Below are 22648 nucleotides of genomic sequence, written 5' to 3' on the forward strand. Positions count from 1 at the left end.
CACAATACCCACACATGCATATACCCTTCTAGTCAGAGGTCTCCCCTCCCCCTTCTTCCCACCCCCAGGTGTAAGAAGGAGATTCCAGGAACTTAAGGCTTTGTTACTCTGCCCCATTTTCAATGAAAGGTAGGAGGGAGTTAGACAGGGGTTAGGGCGGGGCCAGTAAGCAGGATGCCTGGGTCTCCAGTTCCTGCCAGTAAGTCCCTAGGCCTCCATCTGTCTCCCTTGCTGTACCACCTTCACCACCAGCCATGCGACCCCAAGAGCCTTAATGACTCTAGAAGAGACTCCAGGCAGGAGAAGCTGAAAGGACCTTTGACTCCCTACTTTTGGCCAGGGCCTTCTGTGCTACCTGCCAAGGCCAGCAGGTAAAGTGGGAGGATGAGGGTGTGGAGAAAGGGTGGACACAGACCAGAGTGCAAACCTCCACCCTAGAATTAAGGAGAGGACATGAGTCTTGACAGGAGGTGTCCTTAGACTGGAGAAAATAAGTCTAAAAGGGAGGAGAGGGATGTGGAGAAGGTGGGCAGATTGTCTCAAGCAGGGTGGAGCCCGGGGCGGGAGGGAGGTGTTTGGTCAGGTTGTGGAGTCTGGGACTCTGGCCTTGTCCCCCTGGGATCTCCTGAGTGTGAAGTCAGTGGTGGATGGAAGGGAGTTGGACAGGGAAGTTCAGGATGGCAGCAATCAGAAGAGAGTGAGAGGTTGGTTGGGTGCCCAACTGCCGAGCTGTTCTGTTAGGGGCCCGCCCGGTATCTTGGCCTCCCAGGTTTGGGGTGAAGGGAGAGGCTGTGAGTGATTAGAAAGAGAAAATAGAAGCAGAGCTGCCGCCGGCGCGGGAAGAAGATGAGGAGCGCAACAAATGGAGAAAATGTGTCCAAAGCCCGGGACATACTCAAGGGAGGGTGGAGCAGGTTATGGTGAACTGGAAACCTAGAAACGGGCCTCTCCAACTTCGAAGTTCCCAGAGTTGGGGGAGCCGGGCGCGGGCGTGGCGGGCAGGCTGGGGTGGGGGGCGGGCAGCTGTGTCGTCAGGAACAGGGCGGCCCCGCTGCGGCCGCGTCTGCCTGGCCCGTCCCCTCCAGCCCAGCTTGGGCTCCAGCTCCAGCGCCGGCGATTCGGCTGCGACCGCGAGCCCTCCCAAGCAAGGTAGAGACTCCGCGAGCCCCCCAGCGCCCCGCCCTCCCCCGTTGGAACAGGACAGGGGTAGGGAAGGCCAGGACCCACGGGCTGCGTTCGTGCTGCTGGGTCGGGAAGGAGGAAGCGTGACAGCTGGAGCGGGTATCGAGAAGGGTCTGCGCTGGGACGCGGGGGTGCAGCGGGAGGGCTGGGCCAGAACCCAGTGGGTAACGTCTCCCAGGCCTTCCCCTCCATCCCTCCAGCTCATTCGGAGGGATGGTGAAGCCTGGTTCCTGGGACCCGACTCTGAGGGAAGTCCTTTTCGGAACCTCCACAGTGCCGCACGGGTGGAGAAGGGTTCTTGTTTGGCCTCCAGGTCCCCAACTTCCCACCCCCAACCTCTCCCCACCTGTCACTGGGAAGTTTCTGAAAATACCTGAGTCTGAATCTCACTTTTCACCTTTAGATAGGAGAAATAAGCCTTCCTGAGGAAGAAAGGCAAATATATTATTGGGCATCTCTTCAGCCTCAGCACAGACAAGCCCACATCCCCCAACCATGCCAGTATCGTAACTTCCTCCTGTGCTACGCAATGACACCCTCTACACACACACACACACACACACACGCGCGCGCGCGCGCACACACACACACACAACCCCCTCAGCCAGGCAGCACTGCAGTCGTCAGTGTTTGTGGAGGCTTAATAAGTTTTGAGGCTTCAAGCAAATGATTCCCTCCTGGGGGCTACCTACTAGGAGCAGCGGTCCAGGAGAGGAGGAGGATACAGTCTATGATATGATTAAGGAATTCAGAAGTCCAGGTAATCAATCTTGGGCCCTCAAATTCGGAGCTCCTGCCCCCTGGGGCAACCTCAATATTCTGGGGACATAGCTATTTCCTGAGTAATGGTCGACTTAAAGGACTTGGAATGTGAGCAATGAATGCTTAAGTGAAAAAAGGAAACTTTAAATATTAACACAGGCTTTGGAAATAATATTTATCTCTTGGTTAAAATTTTAGTATTTGATATTTAAAATTAGATCCAGAGACCCATGAGCTCTAAGATTTAGTGGAATGTACTAAGGATGGGTGTCTAGAGTCTGTGCCCTTAAGAGAGTAATTCTCTCTCTATGCCTTAATTTCCTCCTCTGTAAAATACAAGGGTTGGTGACTCTCAGCTCTGTGGATGTTCTAAGATTCTCTGCCTCCAAGTCAACTTCTTCCTTTCTCACCCCAAGTGGGTAGGGACGGGCAGGGAAACCAGAGGAGGGAAGGGAAGGGTGAGTCACAAATAGCTAGCAGGCTGGCAGCAGACCCCACCCTCCCAGCCCTGGCGTTTGCCTAGACTAGCCCAGGTTATAGCCTCAGGGTTGGGATGGACCTGGAGGAAGAAAATGGACTTGTTCCAGGTCTTTGAGTCCACAGGATCCCACAGTTTGCTGCCCTTCAGCTCCAGGGATAGCTAAATTTTCAGTAAGAGAGGTCAAGAGAACCACTGAAAAGATCCCAGGAGCACTCATGTTGAAGATTCCAGCCCAGTGGTGTCCTTGAACGCTGAGAGTCTAGTTCTAGCTACCTTATCATCCTCCCAGAGGCAAAGTTCACGATCCTGATACTACATGTTTGCACCTGACAGATATATTAATAACAAGGGGTAAGATGTACAACTGGGCTTCACTGATGCTGGAAGTCCCTGAAATTTATGCCTTCCTGATTCAAAGACATCATTTTTCCTAATCTCCAGAAATGTTTCTCTAGGTACTACCCTTGTGTAGGAATGATAATAGCTGATGATCATTGAGTTCCTATTCTGTGCCATGCTGTTTGCTAAGTACATTGCATATATCATCTTATTTAATGCCCACATTGTGACTGATTTCTGTAGGTGCCCACCTTACTGACGAGAAAACTGAGGCTCAGGGAGATGAAATGACCTCTCAAAGAGTTAGGCTTCTGATCCTTGCCTGTCCAATTTGCAAGTCCATTCTCTTAACTTCTACTCTATACTACTTCTCCAGGTTTAAGAACTGCGGAGCTAGAAAGGAGCAAGAAAGGGTTAGATCACTGTAAAAAGAGAGGCAGAGAAGAAGCCTTTCCTCTCTCCTTTGCACTGTAACTTGTTTGCTCCCTCCCTGTCACTTTCTCCCTCAGATTCCATTTCCTAGAACTTTAGAGTCATCTTAGAATTCCCAGAAGTAATCAGAGAGGCCAATTAAGCTATAGAGGCCCCATTAGCCATAAGACTATTAGTATTCATTAGATCTGTTGGCAGCAGAAGTTGGACTACAGTCATTGAAAAGTGCCAGATGGGTAGAGTCCTTTCTCTAGGATGTCAGTATCCCAGAACCTTCTTCTGAGTATTCCCAGAGAGCTGCTGGAACAGGAATGGTGTGCTGCATAAAAGTAGGCAGCAGAGATGTCCCAAGGGTAGAGGCTGCAGAGAAGGTTCTTGCACTATCAGAAAGGAAAGGGGCTTGGCTGTTCTTGAACTCCCAAACTGCTTCCCTAACCCAACAAGCCCTAAGTTAGTAGGTGGAGGTCAGGGTGTTTGATGGGGTAGTCAATGAGTGCTTTTCAGGATCATTCATTCATTCATTTAACAAATATTTATTTAGCACCTATTCTATGTACTACAAATTATCTCCTTTCCTCTGACTGTCAGGTGGACACTCTGGCATCCCATTCCCATGTAACCATATTTGGATTAATAGCCCCAAATTATGAATCCCCAGCTTTACACAATCACTTGTACAACCAATATTGAGCACCCACTACAAACTGGGAAGGGTGTCCCACAAACAGAACAGTAAGTCTCATCGCTCTGAGCAGGGGAGAGCTTGGCATGCCTGAGGAACAGAAAGGAGTGCAGTGACACCAGAGGGCCCGCTGTGAGGAGACAGTGGAACAAGAGGAGGGCAGAGTAACAAGCAGAGGCACTACCACATGGCCTTGGGCTGGAGCCTTGGATTTTCCATCTATCAACTGCCTTAGGAAATCCAAGCTTCTCTGAGCTCCAGTTTCCTCATCTGTAGAATGGTTATGCCAATAGTTTCCTATGTCTCAGGATTTGATTCTAATTGTTAATACAATAATAACTAGCATTTTTTGTAGGCCTCCTAAATGTCAGGCATTATACAAGCCACTTTTCATATATTGCTTTACTTAAACCACACAACTGTGAAAAATGGGTTCTCATTCTCCCCATTTCACAGATATAACTTCTCCAAGTCACACAGTGGTATCAGAGCTAAGAATGAGACCCAGATACGACCGATCCTAGTTCTGTTCCAAAACCGTACTGTATTATATTCACGTAAGATATATTATTATCATTATCGAATCAAGGCAAGTCGCTCACTGCACCTTGGTCCCTGGGTCCAGTAGCCAAAACTTGGGGCTCCCTAAGTACTGCTGACCTAGCGGAGTGGAAGGAAGTTCCCAGTAGCCGAGACACTAGCACTTGGCTCCACCGTCCAGGGACTGGGAAACACTAGATGTGTTGGCAGCAGAAGTTGGACTATAGTCACTGAAAACTGCCAGATGGGTGAGTCCTTTCTCTAGGATGTCAGTATCCCAGAACCCTCTTCTGAGGAAGAGACTCTGTGGGTACCCAGAGTCTCTTCCCCTGCCTCTTCCCTACCCCGCGCCTAGGTCCCCATCCTTCCCTAGTGGAGCTCCGCCGAACTCAGTCTAGGCGGGGCCGGGTCTAGGGACCTTGCCAGAGCTGGTTCTATGTCGCGCGTCAGAAGCGCTAGAGGTCGTTGCGGGGCGTGGGTGGCTCGGGGAGTGGGTGGCTGAGCGGAGCTGGGGTCCCGGGCCAGAGGCGGAACAAAATGGGGTCATGGCCAGGAAGACGCGCTAAGGCAGTAAGAGTCACCCAGAGGGAGGGAACTGCTGAGGACCCGAGATGGGAAAGAGCGCAGGCTGGGGAGAGTCTGCAGAGATTGACGATGGCGGGAGGAAACGCAGAAACAGACAAGGGACACACCCACAGAAACATATATAGACTGAGAAAGCCGGGTGCGGTTGGGAAGGTGAGGGTAGTCAGATGAATCAAGATAGGTTGGGGGAGAGGGAGAAGGATCCAGAAATGGAGAGACAGAGATGAGTCAGAGAAACAGAGACAGAGGACAGATACTGTCAGGGAGGGTAGAGGCACAGGGAAGAGGGACACAGGGAAAGGAAGATATTTAGGGAGGGACTAGGAGAGAAGGAAAGAACAAAAATAATAGTGGGAGTAGAGACAGAATGGAACAGACAGAAGAAAAGACACCCAGACAGCTGGCTCTTCCCACTGTACAGTCTGTCACCTTTCCCCAGGCCTACCCTCTGAAGAGGTCCAAGCAACGCAAGTACTACTACGAAGCTGCCTTTCTGGCCATCCTTGAGAAAAACAGACAGATGGCCAAGGAGAGGGGCCTAATAAGCCCCAGTGATTTTGCCCAGCTGCAAAAATACATGGAATGTGAGTCTTCCTGTCAGACCTTCAGTTCTGGAGACCCTGTCCCAGAGAATCCCTCCTCCCCCTCATTGCACCTCCTGCCCCCCAGCTTCCTTAGTGGCTTTGAGCAGTGTGCTGCTTAGATGTGCTCATGACTGGGAGCGGGAGGAGCGGGAGGAGCAGGAGATGGGGAGATGCACAAGGTCTCGGCTCTCTACCCACCTTCGCTGTACCTGGACTGCTTGCACCAGCTCTCAGAGAAGAGGAGTAAAGAGTGGTACTGTTTTGGAGGATCTGAAATATTTTTTCCTCTGTATTTCTTTGTTTCTTCTTGGAATTTCTTCATGTTATTTGAATCTTTTTTCCTGCTGGATTTCTCTGGCAGGAGAACTCAGCTGAACTAATAATGCTGTTCTCTTACTCTCTCCACACCCTAGACTCCACCAAAAAGGTCAGTGATGTCCTAAAGCTCTTCGAGGATGGTGAGATGGCCAAATATGTCCAAGGAGATGTGAGTGGCAGCAGAGAAATCCTCTCCTTGATCAACTCTTCCCATCTTTGTTTTTGATCCCCAATTTCCAGGAATTATTCTGGACCTGTCCCTCACTATCCCCTCTAGAGATACCCTAGTGTCCATTGTCACTCTGACTATTGCTTTAGGACAAAACAGGAGATTCTATTAACTCAGGACTTAATCAAAGAAACCATACTCCTGCCTCAGATGCTTCTCAGCTCTGCACTTATTATCCCTGTCCCCACTACTCCCAATTCTTCAGCCCCAGCTCCGACCTTGCAGACTCCCCAGGATAATGCTCACTCTCATTATAGGCCATTGGGTACGAGGGATTCCAGCAATTCCTGAAAATCTATCTGGAAGTGGATAATGTTCCCAGACACCTAAGCCTGGCACTGTTTCAATCCTTTAAGACTGATCACTGCTTAAATGAGGCAAATGTGACAAAAGGTATGGTCAAGCAGGTAGGACTGGGCTGAGCCTCTGGAAGAAAAATCAGACTTACGGATTTGGGGATGAGAATTAACTTGAGTCACATGTTGTGCAGGTTGGGGGAAATTAGTGGAGAATAGTCAGGCTGGTCTAGGAGCTAAAGGGAGGAAAGGTAAAGGGGAGAGGTAAGCTGAGGGCAGTGGCTCACACCTGTAGTCCCAGCACTTTGGGAGGCTGAGGTGGGAGGATTGTTTGAGGCCAGGAGTTCAAAGTGCAGTGAGCAGTAATAATGCCACTGCACTCCAGCCTCAGTGACAGAGCGAGACCCTGTCTCTTAAAAAAATTAGTAAATTTTTTTTTTTTTTAAAGGAAGAGGTGGAACAGACAAAGGATAAAACATGAGCCAAAGTGGAGGGAGCCCTGACTTCTGATCTGCTTTTTTGTAACCAGATGTGGTGTGTCTCAATGATGTTTCCTGCTACTTTTCCCTTCTGGAGGGTGGTCGGCCAGAAGACAAGTTAGAATGTGAGTTGCCCTTCTGGAGTGAGGTGGTAGGGCAGTGAAGGGAGAGTGAGGTGTTTCCCAGCCTCCTTTCCCTTATTCCTTCAGGATTCCTAAAGGCTGACAGGTCTAGACAAAGGTGGGGCCAGAGAATGAGCCCATTTCCTCTGTTCTCCCAGACTATTTATACTAATACCCTTCACCATAGTCACCCCAGTTCCCATGTCTTGTACATTCCCATGTAGGCGGCCCAGGATGTCCTTGGGATATGGATTGTGTATTGTCTCCCCTGACACATTCACTGAGGGGGAATCCAAGCTTGTTTTCCCCTCCTTTTTGTCTCTTTCTCAGTCCCATCCCAGGCTCTAGGCTTCTCACCCAAAAGCTCTCTCCCTGTCTCTTTGTTTCCCCCATATTCTGGTATGAATTCTTTGAGTATCTCTCACAAACTGACTCTGGCCCCCCTAAAACACCCCACAGTCACCTTCAAGCTGTACGATACGGACAGAAATGGGATCCTGGACAGCTCAGTGAGTTGGGGACCCTGTATGCTGGGCAAGGGAATATGTGTTCATTTGTCTGCACCCTCCTGCCCCTACTGTTCCAGGGTCTTAAGAAACAGAAGAGGATGGGGGGAGAGGTTGAGTCCTGTAGGACTAAATTTGAAAGTAAGTCCCAAGCTCTTGACCCCTCAAAGAGAATGTTGGAGACATGAATTGGGTCTGCCTTACAAGCATACAAACACATTTATTTACTTGGCAGACGTACCTGAGAATGAGAGGTGTGAATCTGGGGTGGAACCCCAGAACACTGATTTCTGGAAAAGAATTTGGATGGTGGTAGTAAGGGGGATATGGCTGTGGCTCTTGCCTTTTTTGCTCCAGGAAGTGGACAAAATTATCCTACAGATGATGCGAGTGGCTGAATACCTGGATTGGGATGTGTCTGAGCTGAGGCCGGTAAGGCAGCTCTTCCTTCTTGTCCCTTCTTGTATCTTCTTCCCTGATGAGTCCTGCATCTGCCTTACCTCATCTCTGACAGGCAACCTGGTTCCCTTGGCTAGGATGGCAGGGCTGGGTATCCTAAGAGGCAGTGGAGAGGTGTAGGGTCTGAAGACCCACTCACACTGAAAGTCCCTTTCCACTCTGTGCTCAGATCCTTCAGGAGATGATGAAAGAGATTGACTATGATGGTAGTGGCTCTGTCTCTCAAGCTGAGTGGGTCCGGGCTGGGGCCACCACCGTGCCACTGCTAGTGCTGCTGGGTCTGGAGATGGTGAGTAGGAGAGACTTTGGAGGATGAGTAAGACAGCTTTGGGTTATGCTTGCCAGGATTGGCCCTGTAAGGGCTTTGACACTCCCTAGCATCTACTGTGCCTTCCTAGACTCTGAAGGACGATGGACAGCACATGTGGAGGCCTAAGAGGTTCCCCAGGCCAGTTTACTGCAATCTGTGCGAGTCAAGCATTGGTCTTGGCAAACAGGGGCTGAGCTGTAACCGTGAGTAATGGGACCTGGGAGGTAGGGGAAGCGGGTCAGTGTAGCTATCTGTGGAAGCTTGGCTGTCTGAACTTAGAAAGACCTAGGTTTGAATCCTGGGCTCTGCCACTGACTAGTTATGTGACCTTGGGAAAGCCACATCACTTCTTTAAGCCTTAGTTTCCGCAACTGAAAATGAGGTAATTGTGAGCATTAAAAAAGTTAGTGCAAGAAAAGTGCTTCAGATGGTGCATGCACATACTATAACATGCAATAAAAAAAAATATCTATTATGATTACTATTGCTGTTAGACCTGAGCCTCCCAAGCATCATCCAGCTCAGTTCCTGCCTGGCACATGGATGGCGTGGGGTAGCAGCTGATCTTTTAGGAGGAAGAGTAAGGAAAAGGCATGGCTTTTGGAGGCGGGCACTTCACCCCAAACTTTTATTCTGGTACACCCTGAAGCAAGGGATCACATATCTGATCTTGCCTCACCCCCAGGTAAGAAGGAAATAGGGGGAGGGGCTCAGCTAAGCCTCCCAACTTCTTCCTTCTCCCTCAGTCTGTAAGTACACTGTTCACGACCAGTGTGCCATGAAAGCCCTGCCTTGTGAAGTCAGCACCTATGCCAAGTCTCGGAAGGACATTGGTGTGAGTGACCTCAAGCCCCTGCTCCCAACATCACCTCCATCCTGGCCCTGGCCCTTGGCCCATTGCTGCCCTCAGCTCCTCCCTCCCCTAGGTCCTGCTCAGACCCTCCCAGACAAGGGACTGCCTTTCTCCCCAAGGTCCAATCACATGTGTGGGTGCGAGGAGGCTGTGAGTCCGGACGCTGCGACCGCTGTCAGAAAAGGATCCGGATCTACCACAGTCTAACCGGGCTGCATTGTGTATGGTGCCACCTAGAGGTCAGTTTGGGAGCCATCCCTCCTGGCTGCGTCTTAGGGCCCCGCAGAGCTGCCCTCTCCACCGGCCTCCCAGCCACACCTCCCTTACAGCCACAGTTGCCCCAGGGGCTCTTTCCAGCCCAGACTGTCAGGTTGAGAGGAGGCAGGGTTCCCTTCGTGATCTCTCTGTGCCCACCTCGTCTTTCAGATCCACGATGACTGCCTGCAAGCGGTGGGCCATGAGTGTGACTGTGGGCTGCTCCGAGATCACATCCTGCCTCCATCTTCCATCTATCCTAGTGTCCTGGTGAGACCCTCCGCAGCAGCGAGGAGGGGACAGGAGTGCTCCCCGATTTCCCACACTCACTGAGTGGCATTTAGAATACAGAGCTCATACTTTAAGGATTCAAGTCAGACCCCTCTATTTAGGGATTCGTGCACAATACAGCTTTCCTTCCCTCTGCTTTCTTCCCCTCCCAGGCCTCTGGACCGGATCGTAAAAATAGCAAAACAAGCCAGAAGACCATGGATGATTTAAATTTGAGCACCTCTGAGGCTCTGCGGGTACAGGGCTAAGAGTCTGGGGCTTCATGATGGGGGCCGATTTTTCAGTGGATCCCTCATGGGTGGGAATGAAGAGGGAGTGCCTGGTGGGGGGCGGTTGATGCTCTCACTCTCCAGAAACTCCACCATGGTGGGGGAGGGAAGGGGAGGGAAACAGGAGGGAGGGGGAAAATATCTTGGTGGAATGCCAGCCCTCTGCCCCTGTCTCCAGGGCCCACCTTAACTCTGACAAAATCCTGCTTTCTTTATCCTTACTTTCTTCCCCCAATGCAGATTGACCCTGTTCCTAACACTCACCCACTTCTTGTCTTTGTCAATCCTAAGAGTGGCGGGAAGCAGGGCCAGAGGTGAGGAGAGATATATTGGGCCTTCTAAGATGAGAGGGAGGGCCTGCCTGCAGCACTTGGAAGGTGGAGGGGGATGTGTGTGTCTAGAGGTGCATACCTTGAGGAACACATCAAGAGACTGAGGTTCAGAAGATCACCCCCTACCCCCGCGCCTGCCATGAGCTTTTCTTTTTCCCACACACAGGGTGCTCTGGAAGTTCCAGTATATATTAAACCCTCGACAGGTGTTTAACCTCCTGAAGGATGGTCCTGAGATAGGGTGAGCACAGGTCAGGGGCTGTATCACGGTGTTTTCGTTGGTCTGTGTATCTGTATATGTTAGGAGAGTGCAGGAAAGAGTGCAGTTGGGAGAGGAGGGCTAGAGATCCCCAAGAGGCCAGAATTCGGAATGTTTCCTTCCCTGGGGTCACTGGGTATCCCATCCTCTGAGCTCTCTGGCCCATCTTTGTACTCTCCAAGAATGAAGATACCAATTTTTCCCTAACCACTGAGGAGTGGCTATAACTTTCCCCATTGTTCTTTTCTCTGACCTTCATAGAAACTCAAGTCTTTTGACAAAAAGGAGGAGAGTCCTAAGGAATGAGAGACAAGAAGCAATGTGCCTGCCCAGGAGTTGGGTAACCTCAGTCCTGTTATCCTTCTTCATCTTCTCTCTCCCCTTTGTCTCAGGCTCCGATTGTTCAAGGATGTTCCTGATGGCCGGATTTTGGTGTGTGGTGGAGACGGCACAGTAGGCTGGATTCTAGAGACCATTGGTCAGTGCAGGGAGGGGCTCTAGGAAGAGATTGGGGTCATAATCTTGCAGAGCTAACTCACCCCATCCTTCTCTTCACCTGCCTCCGCAGACAAAGCTAACTTGCCGGTTTTGCCTCCTGTTGCTGTGTTGCCCCTGGGTACTGGAAATGATCTGGCTCGATGCCTAAGATGGGGAGGAGGTAAGTGGTTAGAAATTGTTTTGCTGTAGGATGTGGGGAGTTGTGTAGGATGGGAAAGGCACTTGGAGAAGAAACTAGGCATCTGGTATAGAAAGAGGATTGGGGAAGAAGAGGAGCACAGACAGGTGGTTACAAAAGTGGAATGTCCAAAAAGAAGACAGCTTTGGAAGAAGCAGGGACCACAATCTGAACCTAGAAGGGTCAAGGGTGATAGTCCCCTTTCCTGTAAATTTTTTTTTTTTTTTTTGAGACGGAGTCTTGCTCTGTTGCCCAGGCTGGAGCGCAGTGGCTGGATCTCAGCTCACTGCAAGCTCCGCCTTCCGGGTTTACGCCATTCTCCTGCCTCAGCCTCCCGAGTAGCTGGGACTACAGGCACCCGCCACCTCGCCTGGCTAGTTTTTTGTATTTTTTAGTAGAGACGGGGTTTCACCGTGTTAGCCAGGATAGTCTCGATCTCCTGACCTTGTGATCCGCCCATCTCGGCCTCCCAAAGTGCTGGGATTACAGGCTTGAGCCACCGCGCCCGGCTCCTGTAAATATTTTTATGTTTCTCCCAACCAACTCTTATGGCTCAGAGAATCAAGGAATATGGGGGTGGGGAACAATGTGGGAATAAGGAAGGTTGTATCAGCTAAGCCAGATACTGATTGATGGAGCTAGCAGGGAGCTTGGTCATGTCTCCTTCACTCATTCAAACAATTAACCAGGTAGTCATTAATTAATTCACTATGACTTTTTTCTGAGTATTGCAATAGTCTCCTAACTGCTCTCCCATTTCTAATCTCTTATGCCTTTCAAACAGAAAGAGTTTGAGGGATAGCATTGGTAGATAAAGAGGTCAATGTAGGGCAGATTGTGTTTGAGGAATCTTGGAGTTGAGGTTATTGGGTTCAGAGTCCAGCTCTAAGATCTTGCTGGAGATCTTAGGGAATAGAGATCTGCTAAGGGCAGTGGAAGGCATTCTAGATGGAGGAAGTAGTGTAAGGCCAGAGGAGCCACCAAACAACATAGTGGTGCATTGGGGGAACTGTAAGTCATTCATCATGATTGGGACATAGGGTGCAAGGTGGAAAACGTGGAAAGGGAAGACTAGTTGAGCAGAGTCCAGATTATGAAGGGTTATGAATACTGTGCCGGGGAGTTTTTAATTTTATCCTGCCAGAGATTGCAAACTGACAGCCCACAGTAATTATTTTGTGTTGTTTTGTATTGGTTGCCTTGCAGTGTTTTCGATTTCTTTGTACTTGATTATTTCTAAGTGGGACATGTATTCTTCAGTTTATCACAATCCCGTTGGCTCCCTGCTAGTCCCTTATTCACTTTACCTTTCTTTTTCTTTTTTTCTTTTTTTTTCTTGAGATGGAGTCTCGCTCTGTTGCCCAGGCTGGAGTGCAGTGGTGCCACCTCAGCTCACTGCAACCTCTGCCTCCCAGGTTCAAGTGATTCTCCTGTCTCGGCCTCCCGAGTAGCTGGGATTACAGGTGTGCGCCATCATGCCAGGCTAATTTTTGTATTTTTAGTAGAGACGAGGGTTCACCATGTTGGCCAGGCTGGTCTCGAACTCCTGACCTCAAGTGATCCGCCCACCTAGGCCTCCCAAAGTGTTGGCATTACAGGTGTGAGCCACCACGCCCAACCTACTTTACCATTCATGCCACTCAGGTATTTGAGTGTGCAATCCTTGCACTATGGGCGAACTCTTTTTTTTCTTTTCTTTTTTTTTTAACCCAATCTAACAAGCAGCAGTCAGGGAGAACTCGATGTCAAGTAAAAGATGTAACTAAAAGAAAAATTAGGAAGAAATATCTCTGAGTGCTTATTATAATTTAAGTTTTATATGTAGACATATAACCAATTCTTTGACCAATTTTCAGATCCTCAATATCTGACTTTTTCATTTATAATATTAGATATTTTGAAATTACGTATTTTATGTCTTCCCTGTATTCTGCAAACAAGAATCAAGTTAGCATAACCAAGCAAACAAGTTAGCAGAAAACATTGCAGTTTTCTGGTAACTCAACCTGAATCAGGACAATAAGGATATAAATATAGCACTAATGAAAATGTATGTTGGGCTGGGCACGGTGGTTCCTTCCTGTAATCCCAACACTTTGGGAGGCCGAGATCAGAAGATCACTTTAAGCCAGGAGCTGGAGACCAGCTTGGACAACAAAGTGAGACCAAGTCTCTACAAAATATTTTTTTTTAATTAATTAATTTATTTTTTGAGATGGAGTCTTGCTCTGTCGCTCAGGCTGGAGTGCAGTGACGCGATCTTGGCTCACTGCAAGCTCCGCCTCCCGGGTTCACGCCATTCTCCTGCCTCAGCCTCCTGAGTGGCTGGGACTACAGGCGCCCGCCACCTCGCCCGGTTAGTTTTTTTTTTTTTTTGTATTTTTTTAGTAGAGACGGGGTTTCACCGTGTTAGCCAGGATGGTCTCCATCTCCTGACCTCGTGATCCGCCCGCCTCAGCCTCCCAAAGTGCTGGGATTACAGGCTTGAGCCACGGCGCCCGGCCTCTATAAAATATTTTTTAAAAAATTAACTGGGCATAGTGACACATGCCTGTAGTCCCAACAACTCAAGAGGTAGAAACCGGAGGATTCCATGAGCCCAGGAGTTTCAGGCTGCAATGAGCTATGATTGGGCCACTGCACTCAATCCTGAGTGACACAGTGAGAACTCATCTCTAAAAATAAGCAAACACACAAATAAATAGCCAGGCATGGTGGTGCATGCCTATAGTCCCAGCTGAGGCTGAGGCGGGAGGATTGCTTCAGCTGAAAAGATCAAGGCTGTAGTGAGCCATGATTGCACCACTGCACTCCAGCCTGGGCAACAGTGTGAGACTTTAAATTTAAAAATAAAAAGGAAAACATGTTGACGCTGAAAAAATCATGAGGTTTGAAGAGAGGGGATTGAAAGGAGTATCACTATGGGAGCTCTGTGGAAGATGGATTGTAGGAAGGAGACAGAATAGGAAATTACCTGTTTTGCAGTAGTCCAGACAAGAGATGACGAACACAGAAGCCAAGGCAGCAGCAATGGAGTTAATGAGGTAGAAGCCACAGCTCTAGATAACTGACAGGTTGTGGAGGAGGAGGTAGAGACAAGTCTAGGACATTTCCTAGGTTTGTGGACTCAGCAGATGGGGGTGGCATTTATTTATTCATTTATTCTTTTTTTTTTTTTTTTTTTTTTTTTGAGACAGAGTCTTGCTCTCTTGCCTAGACTGGAGTGCAGTGGCACAATCTCAGCTCACTGCAATCTCCACCTCCCAGTTCCGACGATTCTCCTGCCTCAGCCTCCCGAGTAGCTGGGATTACAGGCGTCCACCACCACATCCAGCTAATTTTTGTATTTTAAGTGGAGATGAGATTTCACCATGCTGGCCAGGCTGGTCTCGAACTTCTGACCTCAGGTGATCCACCTGCCTCTGCCTCCCAGAGTGCTGGGATTATATGCATAAACCACCCCACCCAGCCTGGGGGTGGATTTATTAAGATAGGGAATACAGGAGGAAGATCAGTTTAAGGAAGAAAAATTCAGTTTGGGGCAGGTGGAGATGTTATGGTGGGTGGTTAAAAATACGTATCAGGAATTTAGGAGAGAAGTCAAATATTTTAGGAGATACGTGTTTAAGAGTCATCTGCGCCTAGGTGGTAATTGACATTCTTAGAGTAGCTGCGATTACCCAGGCAAAGAGGTAAGAGAAGGTGAACAAGGACAGCAAGATCCCGGTAAACACCCTATTTAACAGTTGAGCAAAGGAAGAGGAGTTATTAAAGAGTCTGCATTAGTGTCCCATTGCTGCTGTCACCAATTACCACAAACAGTGGCTTAAAGCAACACAAATTTATTATCTTACAGTTCTGGATGAGAGAAGTCCAAAATGGGTCTCACTAGGCTAAAATCAAGGTGTTAGCAGAGCTGAGTTCTTTTCTAGAGGCTCTAGGGAAGAATCCTTTGCTTTTTCTAGTTTCAACAAGCTGTCTGCATTCCTCGGCTCAAGGTCCCCCTTCCAACCAGTGAGTGGTCTTATCACTCCAACCCCTGCTTCCATGGTCACATCTCCTTTTACAACTCTTTTCTCCTGCCTTCCTCTTTCACTTATAAGGACCCCTGTGATTACACTGGTACCACCCAGATAATCCAGTATGATCTCCCATCTGAAAATCCTCGTTTTTTTGTTTGTTTGTTTTTAGACACAGTCTCCCTCTGTTGCCCAGGCTGGAGTGCAATGGCACAATCTTGGCTCATTGCAACCTTGGCCTCCCTGGTTCAAGCGATTCTCATGTCTCAGCCTCCCAGGTAGCTGGGATTACAAGCCTGTGCCAACACGCCTGCTAATTTTTGTATTTTTAGTAGAGACAGGTTTTACTGTGTTGCCCATTGCTGGTCTCGAACTCCTGACCTCAAGTGAACCGCCTGCCTCAGCCTCCCACAGCCTCCCAAAGTGCTGGGATTACAGGTGTGAGCCACTGCGCCTGGCCTATGGAGACATTTTTAAAACCTTTTCTCGCCGGGCGCGGTGGCTCAAGCCTGTAATCCCAGCACTTTGGGAGGCCGAGACGGGCGGATCACAAGGTCAGGAGATCGAGACCATCCTGGCTAACACGGTGAAACCCCGTCTCTACTAAAAATACAAAAAACTAGCCGGGCGAGGTGGCGGGCGCCTGTAGTCCCAGCTACTCCGGAGGCTGAGGCAGGAGAATGGCGTAAACCCGGGAGGCGGAGCTTGCAGTGAGCTGAGATCTGGCCACTGCACTCCAGCTCGGGCGACAGAGCAAGACTCCGTCTCAAAAAAAAAAAAAAAAAAAAAAAAAAAAAAAAAAAAAAAAAAAAAAAATAAAACCTTTTCTCTCCCCTGACTACAATTATAATACACGCTGGTGGTGAAAAATAGCTCAAACATTTCATATATATGTGCCAAGAAAGTGAAAGCTCCCTATAATCTATGCCCTACAGTTTTGGGGTCTGTTCCTCCATGTTTTACTTCCTAGACACAAACTAACATATATTTAAACAATGAGATCATTTTATAAATGTTTTTCTTCTTTTTCTACTTAACAGTTCATATTGGTTATCATTATATTTCTTTTTTTTTTTTTTTTTTTTTTTTGAGACGGAGTCTCGCTCTGTCGCCCAGACTGGAGTGCAGTGGCCGGATCTCAGCTCACTGCAAGCTCTGCCTCCCGGGTTCACAGCATTCTCCTGCCTCAGCCTCCTGAGTAGCTGGGACTACAGGCGCCCGCCACCACGCCTGGCTAGTTTTTTGTATTTTTTAGTAGAGACGGGGTTTCACCGTGTTAGCCAGGATGGTCTCGATCTCCTGACCTCATGATCCGCCCGTCTCGGCCTCCCAAAGTGCTGGGATTACAGGCTTGAGCCACCGCGCCCGGCCGGTTATCATTATATTTCTATACAGTCAGGTTTGCTTCATCCATTTTAGGACTGAATAGTGTTCCATTGTGTGAATGTGTAATCATTTATAAACAGTTCCCTATTGGTGGACATTAGGGTAGCATTCAGTTTTTTAATCTTACAAACCACGGTGCAGTGAACACTCATACATCTATCTTTGCGCACAGATATGAACATTTCTCTAGGAGAGATTTCTAGAAGTAGAATTGCTGACTCGGAGAATATGAACATTTTTATTTTATTTTATTTATTTTTTTGAGACCGAGTTCCACTCTTGTTGCCCAGGCTAGAGTGCAATAGCACAATCTTGGCTCACTGCAACCTCTACCTCCCGATTCAAGCGATTCTTGTGCCTCAGCCTCCCCAGTAGCTGAGACTAAAGGCATGCGCTACCATACCTGGCTAATTTTTTGTATTTTCAGTAGAGATGAGGTTTCACCATGTTGGTCAGGCTGATCTCGAACTTTGACTTCAGGTGATCCTCCTGCTTCGGCCTCCCAAAGTCCTGGGATTACAAGTGTGAGCCACCACACTCAGCCGAAAATTATATATATATGTGTGTGTATATATATATATATATATATATATGTTTATGTTTTTTAGGCACAGGGAGGGGTTTGCTCTGTTGCCCAGGCTGGAGTGCAGTGGCACGATCTCGGCTCACTGCAAGCTCCGCCTCCTGGGTTCACGCCATTCTCCTGCCTCAGCCTCCCGAGTAACTGGGACTACAGGCGCCAGCCGCCATGCCCGGCTAATTTTTTTGTAGTTTTAGTAGAGATGGGGTTTCGCCATGTTAGCCAGGATGGTCTCAATCTCTTGACTTCGTGATCCACCTGCCTCAGCCTCCCAAAGTGCTGGGATTACAAGCGTGAGCCACCGCGTCCAGCCTGAAAATAACTATTAATAGTAAAATGTTCACGCCAGACATGGTGGCTCACACCTGTAATCCCAGCACTTTGGGAGGCCAAGGTGGGTGGATCATGAGGTCAGGACTTCAAGACCAGCCTGGCCAACATGGTGAAATGTCATCTCTACTAAAAATACAAAAATTAGCTGGGTGTGGTGGCAGGCACCTGTAATCCCAGCTACTCAGGAGGCTGAGGCAGGAGAAACATGGAGGTTGCAATGAGCTGAGATCATGCCGCTGCACTCCAGCCTGGGTGACAAACCTAGACTCCATCTTGGGGAAAAAAAAAAAAAAACGGTATTTTCTTTTTAAAAAACTATTCAAATAGCCGAACACGGTGGCTCACACCTGTAATCCCAGCACTTTGGGAGGCCAAGGCTGGAGGATCACTTGAGCCCAGGAGTTTCAGACCATCCTGGGCTCCATAGTGAGACCTCATCTTTATGAAAAATAAAATAATTACCCAGGCATGGTGGCACAAGCTTGTGGTTCCAGATACTCAGGAGCCAGAGGCAGGAGGATAGCTTGAGCCTGGCAGGTTGAGGCTGCAGTGAGCCAGTGCACTCCAGCTTGGGCAAGAGAGCAAGATCCTGTCTCAGAAAAAAAAAAAAATTACACAAATAGGTTGGGCGCAGTGGCTCATGCCTGTAATCCCAGCACTTTGAGAGGCCGAGGTGGGTGGGTCACGAGGTCAGGAAATCGAGACCATCCTGGCTAACACGGTGAAACCCCATCTCTACTAAAAACACAAAAAATTAGCCGGGTGTGGTGGCGGGCGCCTGCAATCCCAGCTACTCGGGAGGCTGAGCAAGAGCATAGCTGGAACCAGAGAGGCGGAGGTTGCAGTGAGCCGAGATCATGCCACTGCACTCCAGCCTATGCAACAGAGCTGGACTCCATCTCAAAAAAAAAAACTGACATAAATAATCAGTATGTTGTCACCGTAAAGATTTAAAGACTCTTCACAAAATTCCATGTACCTCCTCAGAGATAAACACTGTTTCCTATTTACACTTTTTTCTGTTTTTACATGCATGCGTGCACACACACACACACACACATACACACATATGTATAAACACACAACTTTTTTTTTTTTTTTGAAACGGAGTCTCACTCTGTTACCCAGGCTGGAGTACAGTGGTGCAATCTCAGCTCACTGCAATGTCTGCCTCCCAGGTTCAAGCGATTCTGCCTGCCTCAGCCTTCTGAGTAGCTGGGATTACAGGCACCCAACACCATGCCCAGCTAACTTTTGTATTTTTAGTAGAGACAGGGTTTCACCATGTTGGCCAGGCTGATCTCGAACTCCTGACCTTAGGTGATCTGCCCACCTCGGCCTCCCACAGTGCTGGGATTACAGGCGTGAGCCATTGCACCCAGCGAAAATTATGTTTTGATAAAATCCAATAACATTTTGATAAAAATTGCCAAAATGCTTTCCAAAAATGAGTTATCAAGTCATGCCATAGCTAACAGCAAATGAGAATGCCAATTTATTCATAAACTCATTAGCGCTTGGTTTTCTGAATCTCCTTATACTTTGCCAACCTGATAGGCAACAAAAGTTAGCTAATTGTTTTAATTATGGTTCTTGAAATTGTTAGTAATACTGAGCACCTTTCCTATGCATATTGGCCATTTGTATTTTTTCTTCTATTATAGACTTGTTTGTATTATTTGCCCATTTTTCCTTTTTTGTTTTTTGTTTCTTTATTTTGAGATAGTCTTGCTCTGCTGCCCATGCTGGAGTACAGTGGTGAGATCACAGCTCACCACAACCTCAAACTCCTAGGCTCATGCAATCCTCCCACCTCAGAGTAGCCAGGACTACAGTCACATGCCACCACACCTGGCTAATTTTTTTTTTTTTTGAGAGCGTTTCACTCTTGTTGCGGAGGCTGGAGTGCAGTGGCGTGATCTTGGCTCGCTGCAACCTCCGCCTCCTGGGTTCAAGTGATTCTCCTGCCTCAGCCTCCCAAGTAGCTGGGATTACAGGTGTCTGCCACCACACCCAGCTAATTTTTGTATTTTTAGTAGAGTTGGGGTTTCACCATGTTGGCCAGGCTGGTCTGAAACTCCTGACCTCGTGATCTGCCTGCCTCAGCCTCCCAAAATGCTGGGATTATAGGCATGAGTCGTCATGCCCAGCCTACATCTGGCTAATTATTTATTTATTTTTATTTTTATTTTTTTTGAGATGAAGTCTCGTTCTGTCACCCAGGCTGGAGTGCAGTGGTGCGATCTCGGCTCACTGCAAGCTCTGCCTCCTGGGTTCACGCCGTTCTCCTGCCTCAACCTCCCGAGTAGCTGGGACTACAGGCACTTGCCATCACACCCGGCTAATTTTTTGTATTTTTAGTAGAGATAAAGTTTCATCATGTTAGCCAGGATGGTCTTGATCTCCTGACCTCGTGATCCGCCCGCCTCGGCCTCCCAAAGTGCTGGGATTACAGGCATGAGCCACCAACACCTGGCTAATTTTTATATTTTTGTAGAGATGAGGTTTTCCCATGTTGTCCAGGCTGGTCTCGAACTCCTGGCCTCAAGTGATCACCCGCCTCAGCCTCCCAAAGTGCTGGGGCTACAGGAGTGAGCCACTGTGCCTGGCCTTGTTTGTTTTCTGAGATGGGGTCTCACTATGTTGACCAGGCTGGTCTCGAACTCCTGGGTTCGAGCAATCTTCTTGCCATGTAGCTGGGATTATAGGCACTACCATGTCCGTCTAGTTTTAAATTTTAACATAATTATATTTATCTATCTTTTTCTTTTGGGCTTCTAGTGTTGTATCCATTCAAAGATTATAAAAACATTTACTAATGTTTTCTTCTAGTACAAATTCTGGCAGGGCGCAGGTGGCCTATAATCGCAGCACTTTGGGAGGTTTGGGGTATGGATGGTCACGTCGTGCAGGTAGAGAGCATAGAACTCAGTAGGTAGTTTTTCATTCCGCTCCTCCCTTTTCCCAGCACCATTTATTGAATAATCTATCTTTTCCCCATTTATTTGAAATGACATCACATACTAAATTTCCATATATACTTGAGTCTATTTGGGGGCTCTCTATTCTTTACTATTGAACCTTTTATTCCATTCACTCTGCCTGTATAACGCTGTTTACATATGGTTGCTTTATACTGTGGTCTGTCTGAATGGGGAGTGAAAGCATCAGGGGTCGAGGGTGAGAGAGGATTATCCCTATTTGTCACCCATCTTTTTCAGCATTCCCCTGGCTATTCTCTCCAACCTTCCAGATGACTGTTGGTGCCATCTTTGCATATCCACACACACTGGAAACATTCACCCTCCACACAGTATAGAGGAAAGGTCCATAGGAGCTGTGACCATGTACTCTGCCCTGTCCCTGGCTAGGGCTGGGAGGCTCGGCAGAAACAGGGCAGAAGGCTGGGAATTTGTGGTGCTGGGAGCTAAGAAGAGGCCTCTCTGGGACCCAGAGCTCAGTGCTAACCTGTCTTCTCCACTCCTAGGATATGAAGGACAGAATCTGACAAAGATCCTCAAGGATTTAGAGATGAGTAAAGTGGTACATATGGATCGATGGTCCGTGGAGGTGATACCTCAACAAACTGAAGAAAAGAGTGACCCCGTCCCCTTTCAAATCATCAATAACTACTTCTCCATTGGTGTGGTCAGTGGAATGGGGCTTGGGGAGAAGGAAGAAAGCGGGGACCAAGTAGTCAGAGGCTGGAGGAGAGCAGAAAGGGAGGGGGGAGGTTAAGTGACCTGTGACACAGGGAAATCGGGAGTGCAGTACAGTGGTGTGAGTTGCAAGAGAAGATCTTGGGACATGCTATGGGGAGCAACATGGGGACTTGGGAGAGAGGGGAGACGGGGAGGGAGATAGCGAGCTCTATACTGACCTTCATGTCCTGAACTCTCCAGGATGCCTCTATTGCTCATCGATTCCATATCATGCGAGAGAAATATCCTGAGAAGTTCAACAGCAGGTGAGGGAAAGGAGAGGAGGGTGTGGGCATACAGTGTCAGGAGCCAGGTTGTGATCAAGTTTGACTCAGATTGCTTAGAAGAGCAGTGGCACCTCTAGGAGATCCCCCAACCAAAGCTACCCTTGTTCCCCATGGGACTAAAGTTAGGCGGTTGATGCCCTTCCCTGTCACTTACCACCCCCACCAGCACTGTGTAACCTGTCCCTCCCTACTGGGCCTTGTGTTGGGGCTGACACAGAATGAAGAACAAGCTATGGTACTTCGAATTTGCCACATCTGAATCCATCTTCTCAACATGCAAAAAGCTGGAGGAGTCTTTGACAGTTGAGGTGTGTGTAATAAGATTCAACCCTACATCCTTTTCAGCTTCTTAATAGCCGAGTTTCTCCCTCCATGGCACCCTTAGGAACTTCCCATATTCTTGAACCTATACTTCTTTGACCTCCCAGCTCTCCTACTCCAATTCTCCAAGTCCTCAAGATACACTAGTCCCGATTTTCATCCCTTGCACATCTCCAAATCCTGCCTCCCCCAGTTTGTCATCTGGTGGAGGGAGTGATCACATCTATGATTATGCCATGAGGTAAGGATCTGTACCCTCCCTAACTGGGAATGTGCCCCTCCCCTCAGATATGTGGGAAACCGCTGGATCTGAGCAACCTGTCCCTAGAAGGCATCGCAGTGCTAAACATCCCTAGCATGCATGGTGGCTCTAACCTCTGGGGTGATACCAAGAAACCCCACGGGGATATCTATGGGATCAACCAGGCCTTAGGTGCTACAGCTAAAGTCATCACCGACCCCGATATCCTGAAAACCTGTGTACCAGGTGAGAGGAACAGCCTTGGGAGCTGAGCGGGCAGGACCAAGGGAAAGTGTGACTACCTATGGGGATACCCTATTTGTGTAAAACTTAACTCCCTACTTCGTCCCCAGACCTAAGTGACAAGAGACTGGAAGTAGTCGGGCTGGAGGGTGCAATTGAGATGGGCCAAATCTATACCAAGCTCAAGAATGCGGGACGTCGGCTGGCCAAGTGCTCTGAGATCACCTTCCAGTAAGGAAGACTCCACTAGGGTCCCTGAGGGAAGGTGTGGGGCTGGGGCAGCAGAAGGGTCATGA

General features: G+C 48.5%; 1 protein-coding gene across 4 annotated transcripts in view; it reads left to right on the forward strand.

The window, feature by feature from the left end:
- The window catches only part of DGKA (diacylglycerol kinase alpha), a 24001-nt gene continuing 1353 nt past the window's right edge, over positions 1-22648 (forward strand). For 2 of the 4 annotated variants that reach the window (XM_031936316.1, XM_023210833.1), the window contains exons 1-22: positions 1-371; positions 5443-5587; positions 6001-6074; positions 6392-6527; positions 6960-7034; positions 7491-7540; positions 7895-7969; positions 8166-8285; positions 8395-8509; positions 9053-9141; positions 9279-9398; positions 9586-9684; positions 9858-9941; positions 10215-10288; positions 10473-10547; positions 10958-11043; positions 11134-11223; positions 21047-21207; positions 21462-21526; positions 21765-21855; positions 22157-22355; positions 22463-22583. In XM_031936316.1, coding sequence (XP_031792176.1) covers positions 5524-5587; positions 6001-6074; positions 6392-6527; positions 6960-7034; positions 7491-7540; positions 7895-7969; positions 8166-8285; positions 8395-8509; positions 9053-9141; positions 9279-9398; positions 9586-9684; positions 9858-9941; positions 10215-10288; positions 10473-10547; positions 10958-11043; positions 11134-11223; positions 21047-21207; positions 21462-21526; positions 21765-21855; positions 22157-22355; positions 22463-22583 — 2063 coding nt within the window. In that variant the 5' untranslated portion in view covers positions 1-371; positions 5443-5523. Of the gene's footprint in view, positions 372-448; positions 1282-5442; positions 5588-6000; positions 6075-6391; positions 6528-6959; positions 7035-7490; positions 7541-7894; positions 7970-8165; positions 8286-8394; positions 8510-9052; positions 9142-9278; positions 9399-9585; positions 9685-9857; positions 9942-10214; positions 10289-10472; positions 10548-10957; positions 11044-11133; positions 11224-21046; positions 21208-21461; positions 21527-21764; positions 21856-22156; positions 22356-22462; positions 22584-22648 lie in introns of those variants that run through there. The other 2 variants (XM_023210834.1, XM_023210835.1) reach the window with 2 other exon arrangements.

Source organism: Piliocolobus tephrosceles, chromosome 10 (genome assembly GCF_002776525.5).
Source record: "Piliocolobus tephrosceles isolate RC106 chromosome 10, ASM277652v3, whole genome shotgun sequence".
In the NCBI taxonomy this organism is placed as follows: domain Eukaryota; kingdom Metazoa; phylum Chordata; class Mammalia; order Primates; family Cercopithecidae; genus Piliocolobus; species Piliocolobus tephrosceles.